The sequence below is a fragment of the Epinephelus fuscoguttatus genome, linkage group LG11 (genome assembly GCF_011397635.1).
Source record: "Epinephelus fuscoguttatus linkage group LG11, E.fuscoguttatus.final_Chr_v1".
Lineage (NCBI taxonomy): Eukaryota > Metazoa > Chordata > Actinopteri > Perciformes > Serranidae > Epinephelus > Epinephelus fuscoguttatus.
This window is the reverse complement of record NC_064762.1, coordinates 2,418,551-2,436,236: the sequence shown is the minus strand read 5'-3', so window position 1 is coordinate 2,436,236 and position 17,686 is coordinate 2,418,551. Positions and strand designations below refer to the sequence as shown.

The window sequence follows — 17,686 nt, the reverse complement described above, 5'->3', positions numbered from 1 at the left end:
TATTTTCCTCTTTGCATCTCGACGCTGTCGGAGCGGCCTGATGATGCTGTTTTTTATGCGCCTGCTCATTTGTGAACAGGAAGCGTGTGGAATTATATGAACAATATGGTAATGTGTTCACTTAACCTTTGAACAGCTAAGCGGAGCCTCCAGTTGGTGCATTACATTGCTTCCAACTCTTTTTTTTTGTTTGTATTTGTGCATCCACCTACGTTTACTAGTGGAAAAAGTACGGCAGAAGGAACTGTATCAGAAAATGTGCAGGTTTATTTGCTCTCTGGCATCTGCACATCAGTGTTTTTTCTTCTCTCTTTCTCTGAGTGAAGTTAGTGAGGAGCCATGTTTTTTTATTCATGATGTGAAAGGCACTGTCTCTCTGCAAAGCCCCTCCAGCTATATGCACCCATGTCACGTTGCATTTCAGCAGCTACAAGTTTATCACAGCAATCCAGGTTAATTCTTACAGACTGGCAGGGTGTGTGGCAGGCAGTCCATTAGGTCTTGCAGGACACTGGTCCAACTCAACACCTTATCCCGCCTGTCCAATCCCCCTAAATCCTTTGGAGTGCTTTGTGCTATTGGCCGCACCAGTTTAAAATACTGCGGCTAATGCTTTGGTGCTGTAGCGCCTAATATCCCTGGGTGAGGCACGGCATGGGCGATTTATTATTATCTGACGGGGAATTTTACTACAGTTGGGAATTGAGGCCAAGGTCAGTGGATCAAATGGGATTTGTGGTTAGTAAAATGTCAGTCTGATCCAGGCGTCCAGCCCAATCATGTGATGATACAAGTGCACAAATACCACGGGGAGACAAACATGCTCTTTCTGTCATTTAACACAAACACATCAGAGCTGCACAGATACATTTCACTTTGATATTAACGGCTAAGATCACACAAGTTTCTCCCAGAAATGTCCCTCAACTGCATTAAAATCTAAAAACTTGAAAAGTGGAGTGCAGATCTCCATCAGGTGGTCGCTCAAGCTGATCGTGGCCACTTTAGACAATTCTGGTAATTTCAGCAGATGTGCCGCAGCACGTCTAAGAAGCTAGTAAAATACATGCCTTGTCTATTTTTGATGGAGCCATGACGCGTTGCACAGAGCAGATTGAGTCTTGCTAACGGGCACTGTATATGAAAGATGGATAGATGACTGGATTTTTAATAGTATTAACTTTGTTTGAAGGTTACAGCGCAACAAAGTTGGAAATAACAACATTTGATGATGTAGCCTGCTTATTTAGTTATAGTAAAAGCACAATATTAAGGAAAAATTAATAAATCAAAAAAATCTTCAAGTCTTGTGACAGCTGCACCTGGTGGAACTGACCTTTTTCTAAGCCCCGCCCCTTTGCAATAGTCCGACAAGCTGTCGCAGTAAGCATGGAGCCCACACTGTAACTAACTGCACTCCCTGAAGAAATACTGTATTATCATATTTCTGGAGAAATGAAAGAGTGATGTCAGAGAGCAGCAGACAGAGGGGTCTGCAGTCTGTGTTTGAAGGATATATCCAGGATGTCAAACTGACTCAGCAGCAACAACAGGTTAAAAAGACAAAGATAGTTAGAAGCTAAAGCCGAACTATAGGCTACAGATCACAGTGTAAAAGTGAACCACCACATCACTGCTGATCGCCACACAACACAATGAATATAAAGGGAAACTTTGCTCATATTCAACCAGCTGTGTGGCATCACAGTGTGTGCAGATGAACTGTGTTTGGCTTCGAACCCAGACCTCCGCCGCTGGACAGGCAGGGATCTCCAGGGAAGCCAAACACTGTTCATCTGCACACACTGTGATGACACACAGCTGGTTGAATATGAGCAAAGTCTCCCTGCTTCCCTTCACTGGTTCCTGTACAGCAGGGTCGCTCTTTGTTTCACTGTTATAATTAGGGATGGGCATCAATTTTCGATTATCAGTGATTGATTGTTAAGGCTTTTGATCAATCACAAATAATTTTGATCAATAGTCGCAGTGTTTCCTCTACAATGCCTGGCATAGGTCCGGAGAGCCGCCGTGCCAACGAGACCCCCCGCCTGGCGAGTTGCCGTGCCAATGAGACCCTTCTGCCCAGCGAGCACGGCGGCTCGACGGGCCTACGAGACCCCCGCCGGACCTATGCCAGGCAAAAAATCAGAAACAGACGGAGGCTCTCATCACTCTCCAAAGCCTCTGCGGCTTCCCTTGAGGCCTCTGAAAACACTACGCCATTGAAAGACGGAGGTTTTGCTGAAAACCGAAGCCTGTAACTCTGGCTGGCAACAGTTGTAAACACCCAGGGGTGAACTGCGCATGCGTGCCATTCTTCCTCTTTGGCCTGGCGGTTGAAGCTCAAAACTGGGGCAGCTGCGCTCTCTTGCAGTGACAGTCTGCACTGCACTCTTTTGTTTTCTCTCTTTTGAAATACTCGCTTATCAATTAATCGATAATTGATCGTTAATTTTTTTGATGATCGAATAATGAATTTTGATCGTTTGCCCATCCCTAGTTATAATCATTACAAAGCAAAAGCAGCATGTGTATACATTCAGTAGGCTATATCTTCAGTAGCTAGCTAACGTTAGCTAACCCTACACGTTTCAGGGTCTGATTTTGGTTTTGGAACAGGGAAGAAACGTATATCTTTTTCCAACCTCTCCAGGTAACGAGTATCATTAATACACGATGTGCCCCAGACACAACGTTTAGCTCCAAATCCACAAAACCAGCCTGGAAATGAAGGAAATCTGAAACAATCGTGTTATGATTGGCCAGTCTCTGTCTGGGGGCGGCACTTAGCAAAGCGTCAATTGTCTGTCCCGGCTCCCTTACAGTCAAAATGGCAGTGAAGATAATAAAAACAATTGACTTATTCATCCCATATTGCAGATGCACCGGTTCAAGATAAGACCAAACTTTTACTAGATGTCAATTTCTGAGACAATTAAAGACGGTATGAATCAGTCAATTAAATTGTTTTTTCAACAGTTACGGATTACCACAGCCAGATGAGGTCCTTGAGAATACAGTCATACACGTGCACACACAAATATAGGCTGATGGGACCAGTACTTTGCAAGATTAGCTGCAGACACATCCATACACACACTCACACATGTACACACATGACCAAACGCATGATCCCTTCAAGGTTTATGCCTAGAGGAGATAATTAAATACATTCGTCTGTGTGGATCTCTGGAGCATTGCAGTGTCCTTGATGGTCTGTGCATTGCTGTGCATTGATGATGGAGCAAGCATAAAACGATACTTCACCTCCAAATGACCACCAGTTACTCACCTTGTGTTAACATTGAATTCATGAGGAAAACCATTGTTCTCACACAGCTGCCTGCGTTTAACAGCAAAACTATATCAAAACAGCCATTTCCGTACTCTCACACAACTCATGCAGTTTAAGTCTCGTTTATCCAGTCGTATGCTCAGTACTTCCCAAACACATGCATTTTTACTAAAACCTTAACATTTAAAACTGAACTTGAGGTGAAACCTAACTATACTCTCTACAAAACCAGACTCCATTGACAAAAACAGTGATTTTACCTCGCTGAACACAGGAGCTGCTGGTCTACTGCTGCCCCGATCAGTTCGTTTGTTTGTGTTATTGTGTGACTTTGGTGTTTTAAATGGTTCATTCAGATTCACCAGACTCACACAATAACACAAACAAACCAATCGAGGCAGTGGCGGTACACCAGCACCTCCCATCTTCAGCAAATTAAAATGACTGTTTTTGTCAGTGGAGTCTGGCGTTGAAGAGAGCATTGGTAGGTTTACTTCTCCATTGGAAAGGGCTGAGTGTTTAGGAAGTACTGAGCCCACGACTGGATAAATGAGACTTTGGTTTTACTGCACGAGGTGTGTGAAAGTTAGTAAATAGATGTTTTGATACAGTTTTGCTGTTTTTAAATGTGGACCCCTATGACTTCAATGCATCAAGAATTTTCTCAGTTTTTTGGATTCTTCGCTCACAGTGGGCATGCAAGGAAAACAGATATTTCTTCATAAATTCAATGTAACACAGGGTAAGTAAGTGATGTACAAATGGTCATTTGGAGGGGGGGGGGAGTATTCCTTTAAGGGCTTCTTACTTTAAACAATCCACAGTATTGTCACTGAGTATCATGAAAACTGGCTATTAACAGCAAAAAACTAAATCAATTCTTGTCAGATGCAAGCTTGCTCCTTTATTCCACTCAGACATTTTCTCTCTTACCTCGTACTCCACGTACTCCTCCTCCTCAACTTCATAGGAGACAGTTTGGATCTTGATGTGCTCGCCGTCTTCCAGCAGCTTCGCCTGGGGATCCTCGGTGCCAGGCGTGTCCGCCCCCGCCGTGTTGGACGCCTCCTTGGCCTTCTTCTCTGTGAACGTGGTCTCACAGCACTCGCTTTTGTATTCCTTAGCCTTGATGCTGCCGCTGTCCTCCTTGTACAGGATGAAGTTGGGCCTGTAGAACGCCTCTACCGCCAGATGCAGCGAGGTGGCGTCCAAAAGCTGCTGGGATTTCATCTTCCCGTTGGTATTGCTCACTACGTTGCCGTTATTCACCTTTCCTCCTCCCTCGCCTCCACCTCCTCCGCCAGCAAAGTAGTTAATAATGTTCTCCTGGTACTGGTTATTAGGGAAGTCGCCCCCGTAACCGTTGACCATGTGCTTACTGTTTTTGTCCAACAACGGGTTCTGGAGCTCACTGAGGTTCTCCATAGCAGCAGGGGTCAAAGGGCGAGCAAGAGGAGTTTCTCAGCGACGTTAGCTCTTGCAAGGAGACGGGAAAGTAACAGGTGAAGTAAGACTCCTTAATGGTGTGCGTCGATGTCAGTGAAGGTGTTAATGGCATTCAGCATTCAGCACTCTGAGATCTAGAGAGGAAGCACACAGCAGCAGAGACACAGAGAGGTTTTAGATTTAATATAAAAACTGGAAGGATGATTTTATTTGACATCCAGCAGCAGGTAACAGTTTACCAAACACTTGCTCACATTAGATCAAAAGTTTAGCTGTCGTTTCCTCTGCAGCAACAACTTTTACAGCATCCCGCCTGTCAGGAGCTGCACCCCGCAGATGATTCAATTAAGTTTAATTTGCTTCCTCAATCTCGACACATAAAGTGACTGACACACACGTACACATACCAGAGTAGCAACAGCAATACATCAGCGGTGCAGTCTACTTTAATAGAGTCTCATTGTTATCGCTCCATTGTTTTGGTCTTATTAAACGTCATCAGCCTCAGTTTCTGACGGGGATCAGCTGAAGCCTCCTAAAACACACGGGTATAAATCTATGGCGAACATTTAAGATGAAATGAGCTTTACACTGGTCACACAATTTCTTTACTATGGAAATAAATGATAAAGGTTAAAAAACACAGCCGGCAGAACTTCACTATATATTGGGATGTTTTTGGTGTAATCATTAATGATGACGAGTTAAAGGGGAACACAATCTAAATTAAGATTTCCAATATGTTAATTCCATGGTTGCATGAATTTCAGTCAATATTTGTGAGCTGCTCTCCCTCACAGCCAGGAAACAGAGAAGTCTATAACTGGTGATGTCATCAAGTATAAAGTCTGGCGCTGCTCTATAGATGATGAATGAGAGGCTGATTTTGAGCTTAATTCTATTGTAGTGTTTTCAGTCCAGAAACTGAGCATGTACTGATAAACTTAGAACATTGGCTTGGGGGGGTTTCAGTGTCATCAGGAACATCTTTCCAGATTCACTGTCTGTGGATCGTTCCATACTTTAAACCCTACGACCAGGTCAGTCGTTAGGAAACACGGGCAGGGGGAGAATATTTTCAAAAGTGGGCCCATCATCCGCACCGACTGCCTCTCTGCTCCTTTTATTTGCAGTCTGCTCCACATGTTGGCATCAGTGGCACTTGTGAGTTTAGCGCATCGTGCACCTGACCCATGTTAGATGGGCCGCACCACTTCACTGTACCTGCGGGGGGTGGGAGTATCAGAGGGCACACTGTCAGTGATATAAGTCAGTAAATTGTTGCACTTGCTGTCATTATGTTTTTAAGCTGTCTTTGTCCTGTGAATTTTATCCTTTTATTGGTTTCAAGACATCTGCAGTTGAAAATTAGCCAGCTGTCTAACACTGGCACATTTACAGAAATGTTGATTAATGTTGTCCTTATAAATGAAATATTCTATTAAGTAAAAAGTTTAAGTACTCGATCCCATTTAAGGGTCAACTACAGATCTTATATATCAATCACATTTTTCACGTCACTGTATCACCGTGTAGACTAATCTGATGTTTGTAAAGTCTATAAACACAATGATTGAACAAACATTACTATTTCTGTGTGCACGTTTTGTAATTAATAACATGGTTATTGTAGATTAGCCGGGCTAAGTGTTAACTGTTAGCTGTTAGCAATGTCTGTAATAACTCAGTAACTCAATAAACGGTCCATAAAAAAAATATTTTTTCCAGCGGATGTCTTAGTTACAACATGATTGAGCTAGCAAAGCAGTTTTGTGTTGCTATGTGTGGTATTTATTCAGTTTTGGGAAATCACGATGTCTAGAAAGCATCAGTGGCTGCAGCTGACAGGGACAGCTAACAGCAGCAGCAAAGCTAACATCAGGACGTCATCTGTTAAAAGCCTCCCGTTGTCGGATACGACATGAAACTACTCCAGTTAGCTCAATCATGTTGTAACTAAGACATCCGCTGGAAAATATTTTTTTTTCACAGACCGTTTACTGAGTTACTGAGTTATAACAGACATCGCTAACGGCTAACAGTTAACAGTTAGCCCAGCTAATCTACAATAACCATGTTATTAATTACAAAACGTGCACAGAGAAATAGTAATGTTTGTTCAATCATTGCATTTATAGACTTTACAAACATCAGATTAGTCTAAACGGTGATATTCACATATATAAATATATATATATATATATATATATATATATATATAGCTAAACTCTGCTGTTTTCTACCTGGAAGTATTTGTAAACAACAAGGCGATTCCCTCTATTGGTCGTGATTTAGGGACAGTCCTTAGTCGGGGGCAGCCCTAACATTTTCAGTAGTGATTCATTTTTAGTTGCTGATCACTTCTGTGTGGCGGTTGTTTCCTTCCATACATTTCCCCAGAGAACAGAATTGTGGCTGTTTGCCGCAAAGTTGACAAGGTTTGGGTCTTAAATGTTCTGACATTCACTGTAAGTGTAAACCAGAGAGGTACAACTCTGCAAATAGACTCTCACTGCCTTTAGAAGTTGTTTAAGTCACCCACCACTGATCAGTCGTTATAATACTGATGCCAGCTGCACAGTGGATGCTAATACCTGCTCTGGGTGTTGGCAGCACAGAGGACAGTCTGTAGTGTTCAGACCATGAACTTGCCACCAGGCTAAAAGGCCTAAATCAGCTGTAAAATGATGCATCTACTCCACATTTAACTCTCACAAGAATCAAAACTAAATCATAAACTTCTTTCCTTCCACGCTGCAAAAAGTAACTCTGCTTCTCCGCTGTCACCCCTAACCTTTGTCTGATTAATCTGCGTTTAAAATAGAAATGCCAAAAGCAGATTATTTCTTGGGGTCCTGGCCTCAATCGTGCATGTCTGGCTTACTGCAATATTTCCAAATGCTCAAAGAGAGGAATCGAAGACAACAAGATTACACATAATGCCAGATAGCATTGTGGTGATGGGATATGGATAATAGCTCGTTGGTGCACAGGTTAATAACTTGTAACATTAATCATCCAGCGGGCGATTCATATATTTTCTTTATCCGCTGGTTAATCGTGGTCACAAACCTCTGCTGATTCCTATTCAGCAAACAAAATGTCTGTCTTTGTATTGCTTGACCTTTACATTCGGTGTCACGTATTCATTTAAGAAGAAGAGGAATCCAGAATACGTGGCTTTCCACAAAAGGAGAAGGATCTCTCCTTGTTCTAACTTCTTAAGCTCCGTATTATTATCCAGCATCCATCAGACAGATGAAAGAGAATGACTGGCCAGTAACCTGCAGTGTGTTTCATTTATGCAGCATCCTCTGTCATATTTCACTCTGTAACTCCCCTTTTAATCTTTCATTTAAGGTGTAATCATTCGCTTCTTAGATTCCCTTTCAAATTTATGTTGCAGTTCTTTCATTCTCTCTAAATCTCTCTTTCTCTTCTTCATTTCCCCCAACCTTAGATTTTTTTGTTTGCTACTCTTTTCATGTTTTCTGCCCCATGAATAAAACACGAGCCCCATGCTCCCAGGGCTTCCTGAAGCTCCGTAAGCACCGGACAGCCAACAAAGTTTTCATGGTTCCTCCCTGTTGGACCTCCTGCCTCTGAATGTGCTGACATGGTTGTTCCACACCAGTGCGCACTTTGGTCCGCGTATAGCTCCAGGGAATGCACACCATCGCAGTTCTCGAGTCAGTTGAGTGGATGTGTTAGTATTTCACGTTATGGACAAATTCTCATGAAAAACTGAAGACGAGCAGGTGCTGAGGTTGCTGTCTACTTAGGATGCTGTTGCTGCATATACTGCTGCTTTTCTGGGCCGGGATGGTCTCTGACATGAGTTCAAGTCCCTGTGGGGGCATCTGCACTGCTAAAGTGTCCTTAAAGGGACAGTTCACCCCAAAATTACCTTACCTGTAGTGCTATTTATCAGTCAAGATTGTTTCAGTGTGAGTTGCTGAGTGTATCAACAGAAGAGATATTTGACTTCTTTCCAATATCCTCATGAGACCCAAGTTTTTGTTTGGTGTGCATTTTTATTTTTTTCCTAGCTATTTGGGATCAGTAGGACCTGATAAGTGAAAATAAAAACTCAACACTGTCAACGATAATAAGTCCAAATGTCTTCAAACGAGTACTTTCTAATCAACAGTCTCTTATCTTGTTGCTAAAATTGGTCAAATATGTTGCCATATCAAGCTGCAAACATTATTAATCATAAATAAATTCAACCATAACGTGATCAGGTTTTGTCCACTTTTGTGTCGGGATCAGCTGCAGACTGACTTGGCAGAGATGGCTGCCATCTTGTTTTTACATGGATTAGTGTATTGTGCTCTTACTACCACTAGATGGCACAAAAAAGTGTCCACAAATGACGACAAGAAGTCTGAGTTAAGTAGAATGAAGTTTAAGGTCAAGTAAACCCAAAATGTGATGTCATCATACGAGGACACAGGGTCTCAGGAGGTTTAAATGGAACTAGATGGCACTCAGCTTGTGGTGCTCAAAGCACCAAAAAATACATTTGAAAAACTCAACATCAATGTCTCTTTGCAGAAATCATGACCTGGTTACTCAAGATAATCCACAGACCTTGTTGTCAGCAGTTTCATGCAGGAACTATTTTCTTTCTACTGAACTACACCTGCCAACTACAAAACTCCCCACTCGTACTGCAACACAGTCTCACAGAAATACGCAAATATGTGATTTCTCAACAACGCATTATGTGATGGTGGGCACAAAGTGTGTTAAGTTACGTGATGGCAACACAAATAACGTCCAATGCAAAGTCTGTAATGAACGGTGGCAGTTTCGTTGTGAAACTTTTGCAGCTTGGTTGGTTTAGAGAACAAAACAATACTTGGTTAAGTTTAGTCTGGTTTTGGTTAAAATAACAATGCACAGGATGTAAGTGACATATACCATATATGTAAAACTTCAATTAATAGCTCAGGCTATTATTTGTTTAATTTACTGAAATCAACAGGCCTATATTTGGGACAGGCCTTTAAACCCTTTCACACAAAACTGTGGCTCAGCAAAGAAAAGGAATTGCAGTCAAATTGTTTATTTAAACCAGTATGAATATAATTGTATAAAAATTAGGCTTCAGATAACATTTCAGCTATGAATCGTTCATATAGTGTAGCTCCGACAGATGCCTCAGAGAGAGTTACAGCACTTGAGGATTACGGCAGCTGGCACACCGACACACCACTTTATCCTGTTAAAACAATTCTCACAACTTGGATTAATACTTATGAAAAACCTTTTTGATTCTTTTGATCTGAGGACCCTTACGGACTAAAGGAATATGAATAACTTGCAGGGTAATCGAGGAATGGACACATAATTTGAGGTAGCCAACAAAACAGTTTTATACAAGTGAAGAACTTCTATAAAATAAATAAACTGCTTGGCAACCAGACCAGGCCTCTAATTGTGACAGGCATTTATTTGTCAAAATGTGGAGCCACACAGGGCTGGTAAAAGGGGCTGGGAGTTTAACTGGTACGAGGCTTACAACTGAAGTTTTCTGGTACTTGACGTAGTTGTAAAGTCTGCAAAGTCACATAATTACATCGACTTTTGGTTTCACACAGGACACAAACAGCGGTCTCCTGGTTGAAAGCCCATGTTTGTTTGACCCTTGCCTCCCACACTACGTGGATTTTCTCGCTCTTTATGCATAATATGTGTCCATCACAAGAAAACTGAGTATTGCGATAAAATGCTTGATAAAATGCGAGAAAGCAACTGATTATATTATTATTCTAGTAGACTGCCAAAAGTTTAATTTGTATTTGTCATATCAATAATTTATATAGCATATAAATTGATACTTAAGACTGTGTGATGATACAATATTGTTACACAAAAATATTGCGATACTATACTGTATCGATTTTCCCCACCCCTAATCTCGACTGATAGACACAGGTAAGTGGGAAAACATGTATTTCACATTTGGGGCTGAACTGTGACTTTAATGTACTGATGATGTGTTGCTGTGTGAGCTGTGACCTCCTGGGTAGGCTTGACGAATAATCAAAACCAATTCTGTGGACATCTAGTTCCTTCTTCTTCATTTGCACTGGCTCCTCTTCATCAGTTCCAGCTGGATGTCAAAGACAACTTTTACATAACGCACCCTTGTGAGTTTTTGGAATGTCAGAAAGCATATTTTTCAAACCGGAGGATTGCCACTTAAGTTGAAGGGGCTACAAATAGCATTTTAACATCAATAAATCACCACTGCATTAACAGTGAAGTGCAGCTGTGATTACCATAATCACGTGAGGCAGCCTGCGAGAGCACAGGCTACTTCTACTTGCTCCTGCGCCACAGTTCAGATGTGATGGTGGAATTCTGCAGCTCCAGGAAATATTCTCTGAATGTTACTCTTCCAAAAAAGATTTAAAGATTTCAGAGATGGCAGACGACACAGCCCCAGACAAAAAAACGACCATTTTGTTTTCTCCTCAGCAAGCAAAGAGCATCGGGTATCGCAAACAGATCAATGCTAATGAACTCACAGTTTCTGACATGGAACCAGACACAATGGCTGTCATCCATATCGCCATAATAAGTATTCTTCCAAGTACTTCCCTGTTTCCTGTAGCGCTCCTGCTCTGCACAAAGGCTACACAAGCTGACAGCGGATTACTTTTCATGTCATTACTTAGGGACGCTCTGAGAAATCTTTTTGCTGTTGTCATGCTTCCAAAATACGTCGCTGCCGTGTTGTGGCTGCAGAGAGGGGCTCTTTTTCTTTCGGCAAATGGGAATTTAAGTGTGAATAAGCTATTTCAGTGAGAGCAGAGCAATGTAGGACACCTCAGAATCAGCGGAGAGTCATAGAAATAATCTGCGTGTCTCTCTCTTTCTGTGTATGCACATTTGTTTGTGGCCGTTTGTGTTTTTGTGCATGGACAGCCTTGAGTAAATATACGTGTGTACGAGTGGGTGGAGGTGTTCAGGAGAGAGCGTAACAAAAGAGACAGAGAGAAGACGGGAAAGGAAAGAGAGAGATCATACTTATATGCGATTCTCTGGTTGAGTGCGTTTGGGCATGTTGGTAGACAGCAGCAGCCGGGAGGTATAAAGAGCTGGGAGGTACGGCTGAAAGCGAATGAGGCAGAGCAAACGCTGTGGCGAGGAAAATACTCCAGCATGACAGAGATGGCACAGGCGCAGGCCCTGTGTGCTGCAGTGCTGCTGTGTCAGAGAGCCCAGAGGTGTCTGACAACGGGCTAACAGATTAGGGAACAACCTGTAAGCATCCAGGTGCGCGGGGCTAAGAGTGAGACTGGCGTTACTAACATGCCAGCCACGCTGATACATCCGTGGCGCTTCAACCCCATTAGACTCCAGTCAGCACACTCTGTTTCCCTGTGTCAGCCCATTGCCAATCAACCCCAGACCTCTGACCCTGAAGCCGAGAGCGGGTATTATCAGCCAGGCCTCGAGGCCAGTACTGCGAGATGCAGCTGAATACCAATGCATCTTATCTGTCGGCCATGTTTACCAACCCATTTCATCCAGCCTGTGTCTCTCACAGCTTTTTTTTTTTCCTGTGGTGATCTGCTGCTCACTGCACTCGACAACAACAACTTCATCTTTCTGTAATTTCATTTCGGAAGCGGTGGCTGGCGTATAATGTGCGTAATAAGGTAACGGCAGGTAGTTATTGATGATCACAGATCGGGATAATGCATGAGAGCTCATTGCGGAAAATGCAAATGCATCCCGGAGCACATTTGTCATGTGAACCTTACCCCCTGGCCGCGGCACATGAAAGTCCACTGACAGATTAAGCACCAGAAAGGGATGAAGTGAGTAATGGGCTTATAACCGTGTTGACTGATCCCTTTATGAACTATTATCATCAAAGGAGACTGTGTAAAAAATGTCATAATCCACTTCAAATTAATCTCAATCCTATTCCTGTGTCAGCAGCCGCTGCTGATAGTCTGTCCCCTCCGTCTGCACGTCTATCTGTGGAGCTGATAAAACATTAAACCCTTAGCGAGGAGCCTTCCGCGCACACACGGAGTCAGGACTCGCTCTGGACCCTCATCTCCTCCTCACGTAGCCTGCACTTTTATCACATGGCTTAGTGTTTTCCACACCTCCGTCAGACGGTTTAAAGTGTTCCTTGATGTGTAAATCCTCCAATGAAAATCTCCACATGTGTTTGAATAATTCAATGGGACGTCTGCTGTCAATAGCAGCCACGTAGACTGTTGCTAGAGTGATTTGTTGTTGGTGAGAGGCAGGCTCTGGATAAGTTGTCCTCATTGCCTATTGATCATTTGATCACAGTCTCCAGGAGCTGATGGCTCGACTGAGTTTGTCTCCTGCATTAATTTCTGAAACCACAGATAGATAGATAGATAGATAGATAGATAGATAGATAGATAGATAGATGCTTGTTGATTAATCTGTTGGTTATATTCTTGATTAATCGATTAGTTGTTTGGTCTATAAAATGTCAGGAAATGGTGGAAAATCATCTATCAGTGTTTCTCAAAGCCCAAGATGACGTATTTTAACATCTTATTTTGTCCATCTCCCAAAGATATCCAGTTCACTGTCACAGGCATGGGTGTAGCACCAAATTCTGGACCCTACACATAAGCAGCCTCTGTGGGCCCCCCGCCTTCCTCTCTCTCTCTCTTAAGCACCTTTTTCATTTTTCTGTTTTGGCATAGTCCGTTTGCTTTCTTTTTCTTTTTTTCAAACCCACCCATTTTCCCTTTCTCTTGCAAAGAAATTGTTTTGTCACTCACACAGCTCTAGCTGCTTTTAGACTAAACAGACTAAACCATTTTGCACGTTTAACGGGTGAGAGGGGCCTCAGAGAGCTTCCACTATTTTTTATACAAAGTTCAGTCTTTCAACCAATTCATTCAGCCAGTTTTAATTTATTTAAGGCACTAATTACCAGGGGTGGGAATCACCAGAGAATCTACGATACAATATTATCATGATGCTTAAGTCACAATTCAGTATTACTGTGATTTTAAATATGTTGCGATATGCTGAGTATTGCGATAAAATATATTGTGATTTATTACCTTTTTTCACCTGTAAATTTTGTCCCCAAAGGAAACAGTTGTCACCATCTGTTTTATCTAATAAGATAAAGTTTTCAGTCTGCTTATCTCACTTGATTGTTTGCCACAACAAAGTGTATGTAATGGACTGATGAAGCAATGATCATATTATTCTATTAGGCTGCTAAAAGTTCAATTTGTATTTGTCTGAATAATATAGCAGCTAAGCCTATTACTTGCAGCTACATGGATGTTTCACCTGGCTGACGCACTTTGCACAGTTGACGCCGCGGCTTCATCGGTTGTGTTGAGTTTGGACAACAACCTGCAGCTTCCACTTGCCAAACAGTCACCGTGTTTATTCGTACCACCAAACACACGTTGGATCAATGTCCATTTCTTCATCTTTCATCCAAACCGAATACACAGCTTTCAGCACGTTGCACATTGTCCCGCGCCACAGCAGTCGCAAACCTTTTGCCCTGATGGCGACAACACTGTTCCTACCTTTATACGCTAATGCACAAAATATCAATGCAGCGCCACCTGGTGTACATACGAAGTAAATACAATTAATATCTGCTGAGTGGAATGACATATTTAGCTTACAAATAATTTACATGATAAAATCAACACTTGGCAGTGTGTGATGAAACGCCACAAAGAAACACAGCGATACTATGCTGTATTGACCCGTACCTATTACTCACTACGAAACCAAACTTTTCACTCCAGACTTTGCATAAGCTCCACCTCCCACTGGGGCCATGGATGATCGTGGATGATCAATCCCATTACCCCCCCCACCCCACTATGACGCCCCTGGTCAAAGAAAATACGCTTAAAAACTCAACATCAGTGTCTCTTTCCAGAAATCATAACCTGGTTACTCAAGATGAGTAAGCACTGAGCAGTTTCATGTAGGAACTATTTTCCTTCTACTGAACTACACGTGCCAACTATATAACACACTGATACTGCACCACAGTCTCACAGAAACACACATGACTTCTTTAAAAGGCATTACGTGGTGGTGGGCACGAAATGTGTTAAATTACACGACGGCAACATGAAGAAATAGTCCAATGCAAAGTCTTTGTTGTGAAGCCTTCGCAGCTTGGTTCGGTTTGGGGAAAGAAAAACACTTGGTTAGGGTTAGAGAACAAAACAATGCTTGGTTAAGTTTAGTAAAATATCGTGGTTTTGGTTAAAATAACAATGTACAGGACGGAAGCGACATAAATGTAAGTACTTTGCGTAGTTCGTAAAGTCTAAAGTCACATAACTGCGTTGACTTTTGGTTTCACAGAGGACACAAACAGCGGTCTAAAGGAGTAAAGAAACCAGAAAATATCCACAGAAGAGAATGAGACGATTTTGACTTCTTTTCCTCAGCCGGATTAATCAATACCAAATTAGTGGTGATTCATTTAATCGTTGAGGACTGATTGATTAATCGTTGCAGCTCTGCGGATGGACGGATAGATAGAGCTCCACAGCTTATTCCACTGACAGCAACAAACAAAACACTTGAGATCAGACAACACGGTGAAACAAATGTGTCGTGGAGTGAGGCTGAAAAGCTTTTCTGATTTTTTTTTCAAGAAAATCCACCTGAAGCTGAGTGGAAAATCAGCTCCTCTCTGGCTGAGGTTTTGCAATCTATTAGGACTGCATTTCAAGCAGCGATCAGACCTGACATCACTTGTGCCGTCCCAATTGTTGCAGGCACCTGGGGTAGATCAGAGGGAGACGCTGTGGATTATTAGCAGTGTGTGTGTTTGTGTTTATAAGACAGAGAGGGCATCAGCTCCCTGCTGCATGCCTCTTTATTTCCCACAAGCTGCTTCACCCTGGCTCCAACATTTATCCCTGTTAGCGCCTTAAAAAGCAACTTACAGCATTGCATTTTAAAAACTGATGTAGACACTGAACCACTCCTTCTCAGCTCCTGCTTGTTTTTTTCTTGCCTGTCTGAAACATATTCTTGGATGCACTCTGTGTCCCCGGCCAAGTGTCCCTCTGACCAATCCCCACACAGAAAAAGGGCACTTTCACGGCACAGAGCCCACAGAGTGACTTGATGACTTCATGCCAGAAGCGTATCTCCCATCACAACACACACAAAGACAAGAGGATTGGATTTATGCTCCAGCAGTCGCAGGTGGGAACTGTGTGAGTTCTTTATCAACAACATCCTCCATCACAACACACACACACACACACACACACACACACACACACAGACTGCGATGCGACACTTCACTTCTTTCTATTAAAGGTGTGCGTAAATGTACAAACACATTTTTGGCAATCATTAGATAATTATAATTACGCGTTTTGCAGCTTTAAAACGCAGCACAAGGCGCGCTGTTAAAATCAAACTCAGATATCAGCCCTTAATTGATGATTTCATCCTCTTACCTTTGAGTTCTGGACAATCCAAATATTGTTTGGAGGATGCAAACGCTCGCTTGTTTCCGCCCGTACATTCTGGCTGGGATGCTGACGGTGTCGCCCGGGGAAAAAACACATTTCTCAGACTTTCTCATTGGAAGAAATAGCCAATCATTTCGGGCTGAACAGGTCTCCGCTCGGCAAAGAGAGGAGAAAAACCCGCCGCGCCGTCACAGTCTCGTAATCTCTCTCCTCTATAAATACGAAGGTCTCCCTCCACAACAAAGCGTTTACCTTGAGAGCACACTGAGATGTTGTCGCCTTCTGAAAGTTAAAGCAGCTTGTGTGTGTGAGGAAGGGAGGAAGAGAGATGAGTCCTCCTGGCGCGGGGAGGTTCAGTTCAGAGAGGCAGGCGCGGTTGGAGAGAGGAGGAGAGTCCGATGCGCTTTGCGATGCGCGCACAGACGGAAAACAGCGTCCACCCTCCCTGCATGCATGCGCTCACTTTGACTGAGTACTTCCACCGTGTGAAGGTGCTTCATGTCCTCTTAGGGCGGATGTTTTGTTTTTTTTTCCTGCAAAGCGTCACCAGGACGCAACACCTTAGACAATTACAGCACAGATAATGTCAGACACAGTAGTTTGGAAGCAGGTGGGAAGCCTGTGAGCTAAATGTTGTCCGAGCAGTGCAGTCAGTCTGTGCTTTGACTCAGGAACAGTTCCAATAGTAATCATTCGAAGTTTCTTGTCATCTCTCGGGACTTCCAAATGACAGATTGAGAGTATGCTATTATATACTCAGTGGATCAGGGTTCAAAATGTGGAGCCAATATGCATCTGAACATAATAATTTATATTCTGAACATTTGTTTTTGGGATGTTTTTTATATATAAGCATCAGATGTGACCTGTTTTGAATATATATGTGCAGTTAGGGGGTATCTGCAACCCAAATGATCTCTTTTTTTAAATCCAGACATTCATTCGTTCATTTTTCATAAATGCTGTTAGAGGTCACAGGGGGTGGAGCCTATCCCAGCTGACACTGGGTGAGAGGCAGGGTTCACCCTGGACAGGTCACCAGACTATCACAGGGCTGACACATAGAGACAGACAACCATTCACACTCACATTCACACCTACGGACAATTTAGAGTCACCAATTAACCTGCATGTCTTTGGACTGTGGGAGGAAGCTGGAGTGCCTGGAGGAAACCCACGCTGACACGGGGAGAACATGCAAACTCTGCACAGAAGGGCTTGAACCAGGAACCCTCGTGCTGTTAGGCGACAGCGCTAACCACTGCACCACTGTGCCGCTTAAAATCCAGGCAAATTTGGTAAAATTAGGTTATAAAGCAGATTATCATTCAGTTTTCTGCACATATAAATTTGTTAGTCTATGAAAAACATGATGCATATCAGCACTCAGACTGAGATCTTGAATGAGACCAAACTTGAAACATGCCTTGGCTTTTTACCT

General features: G+C 42.7%; 1 protein-coding gene across 1 annotated transcript in view; it reads right to left on the bottom strand.

Annotated features, from left to right (window-relative positions):
- Positions 1-16,798, bottom strand: part of syndig1l (synapse differentiation inducing 1-like) — a 79,020-nt gene extending 62,222 nt beyond the window's left edge. The window contains exons 1-2 of the mRNA XM_049590538.1: positions 16,231-16,798; positions 4,232-4,878 (exon numbers count right to left, since the gene is read on the bottom strand). Of these exons, the coding sequence (XP_049446495.1) occupies positions 4,232-4,723 (492 nt within the window). The 5' untranslated portion in view covers positions 4,724-4,878; positions 16,231-16,798. The remainder of the gene's footprint in view (positions 1-4,231; positions 4,879-16,230) is intronic.
- Between the last annotated feature and the right edge of the window lie 888 nt (positions 16,799-17,686).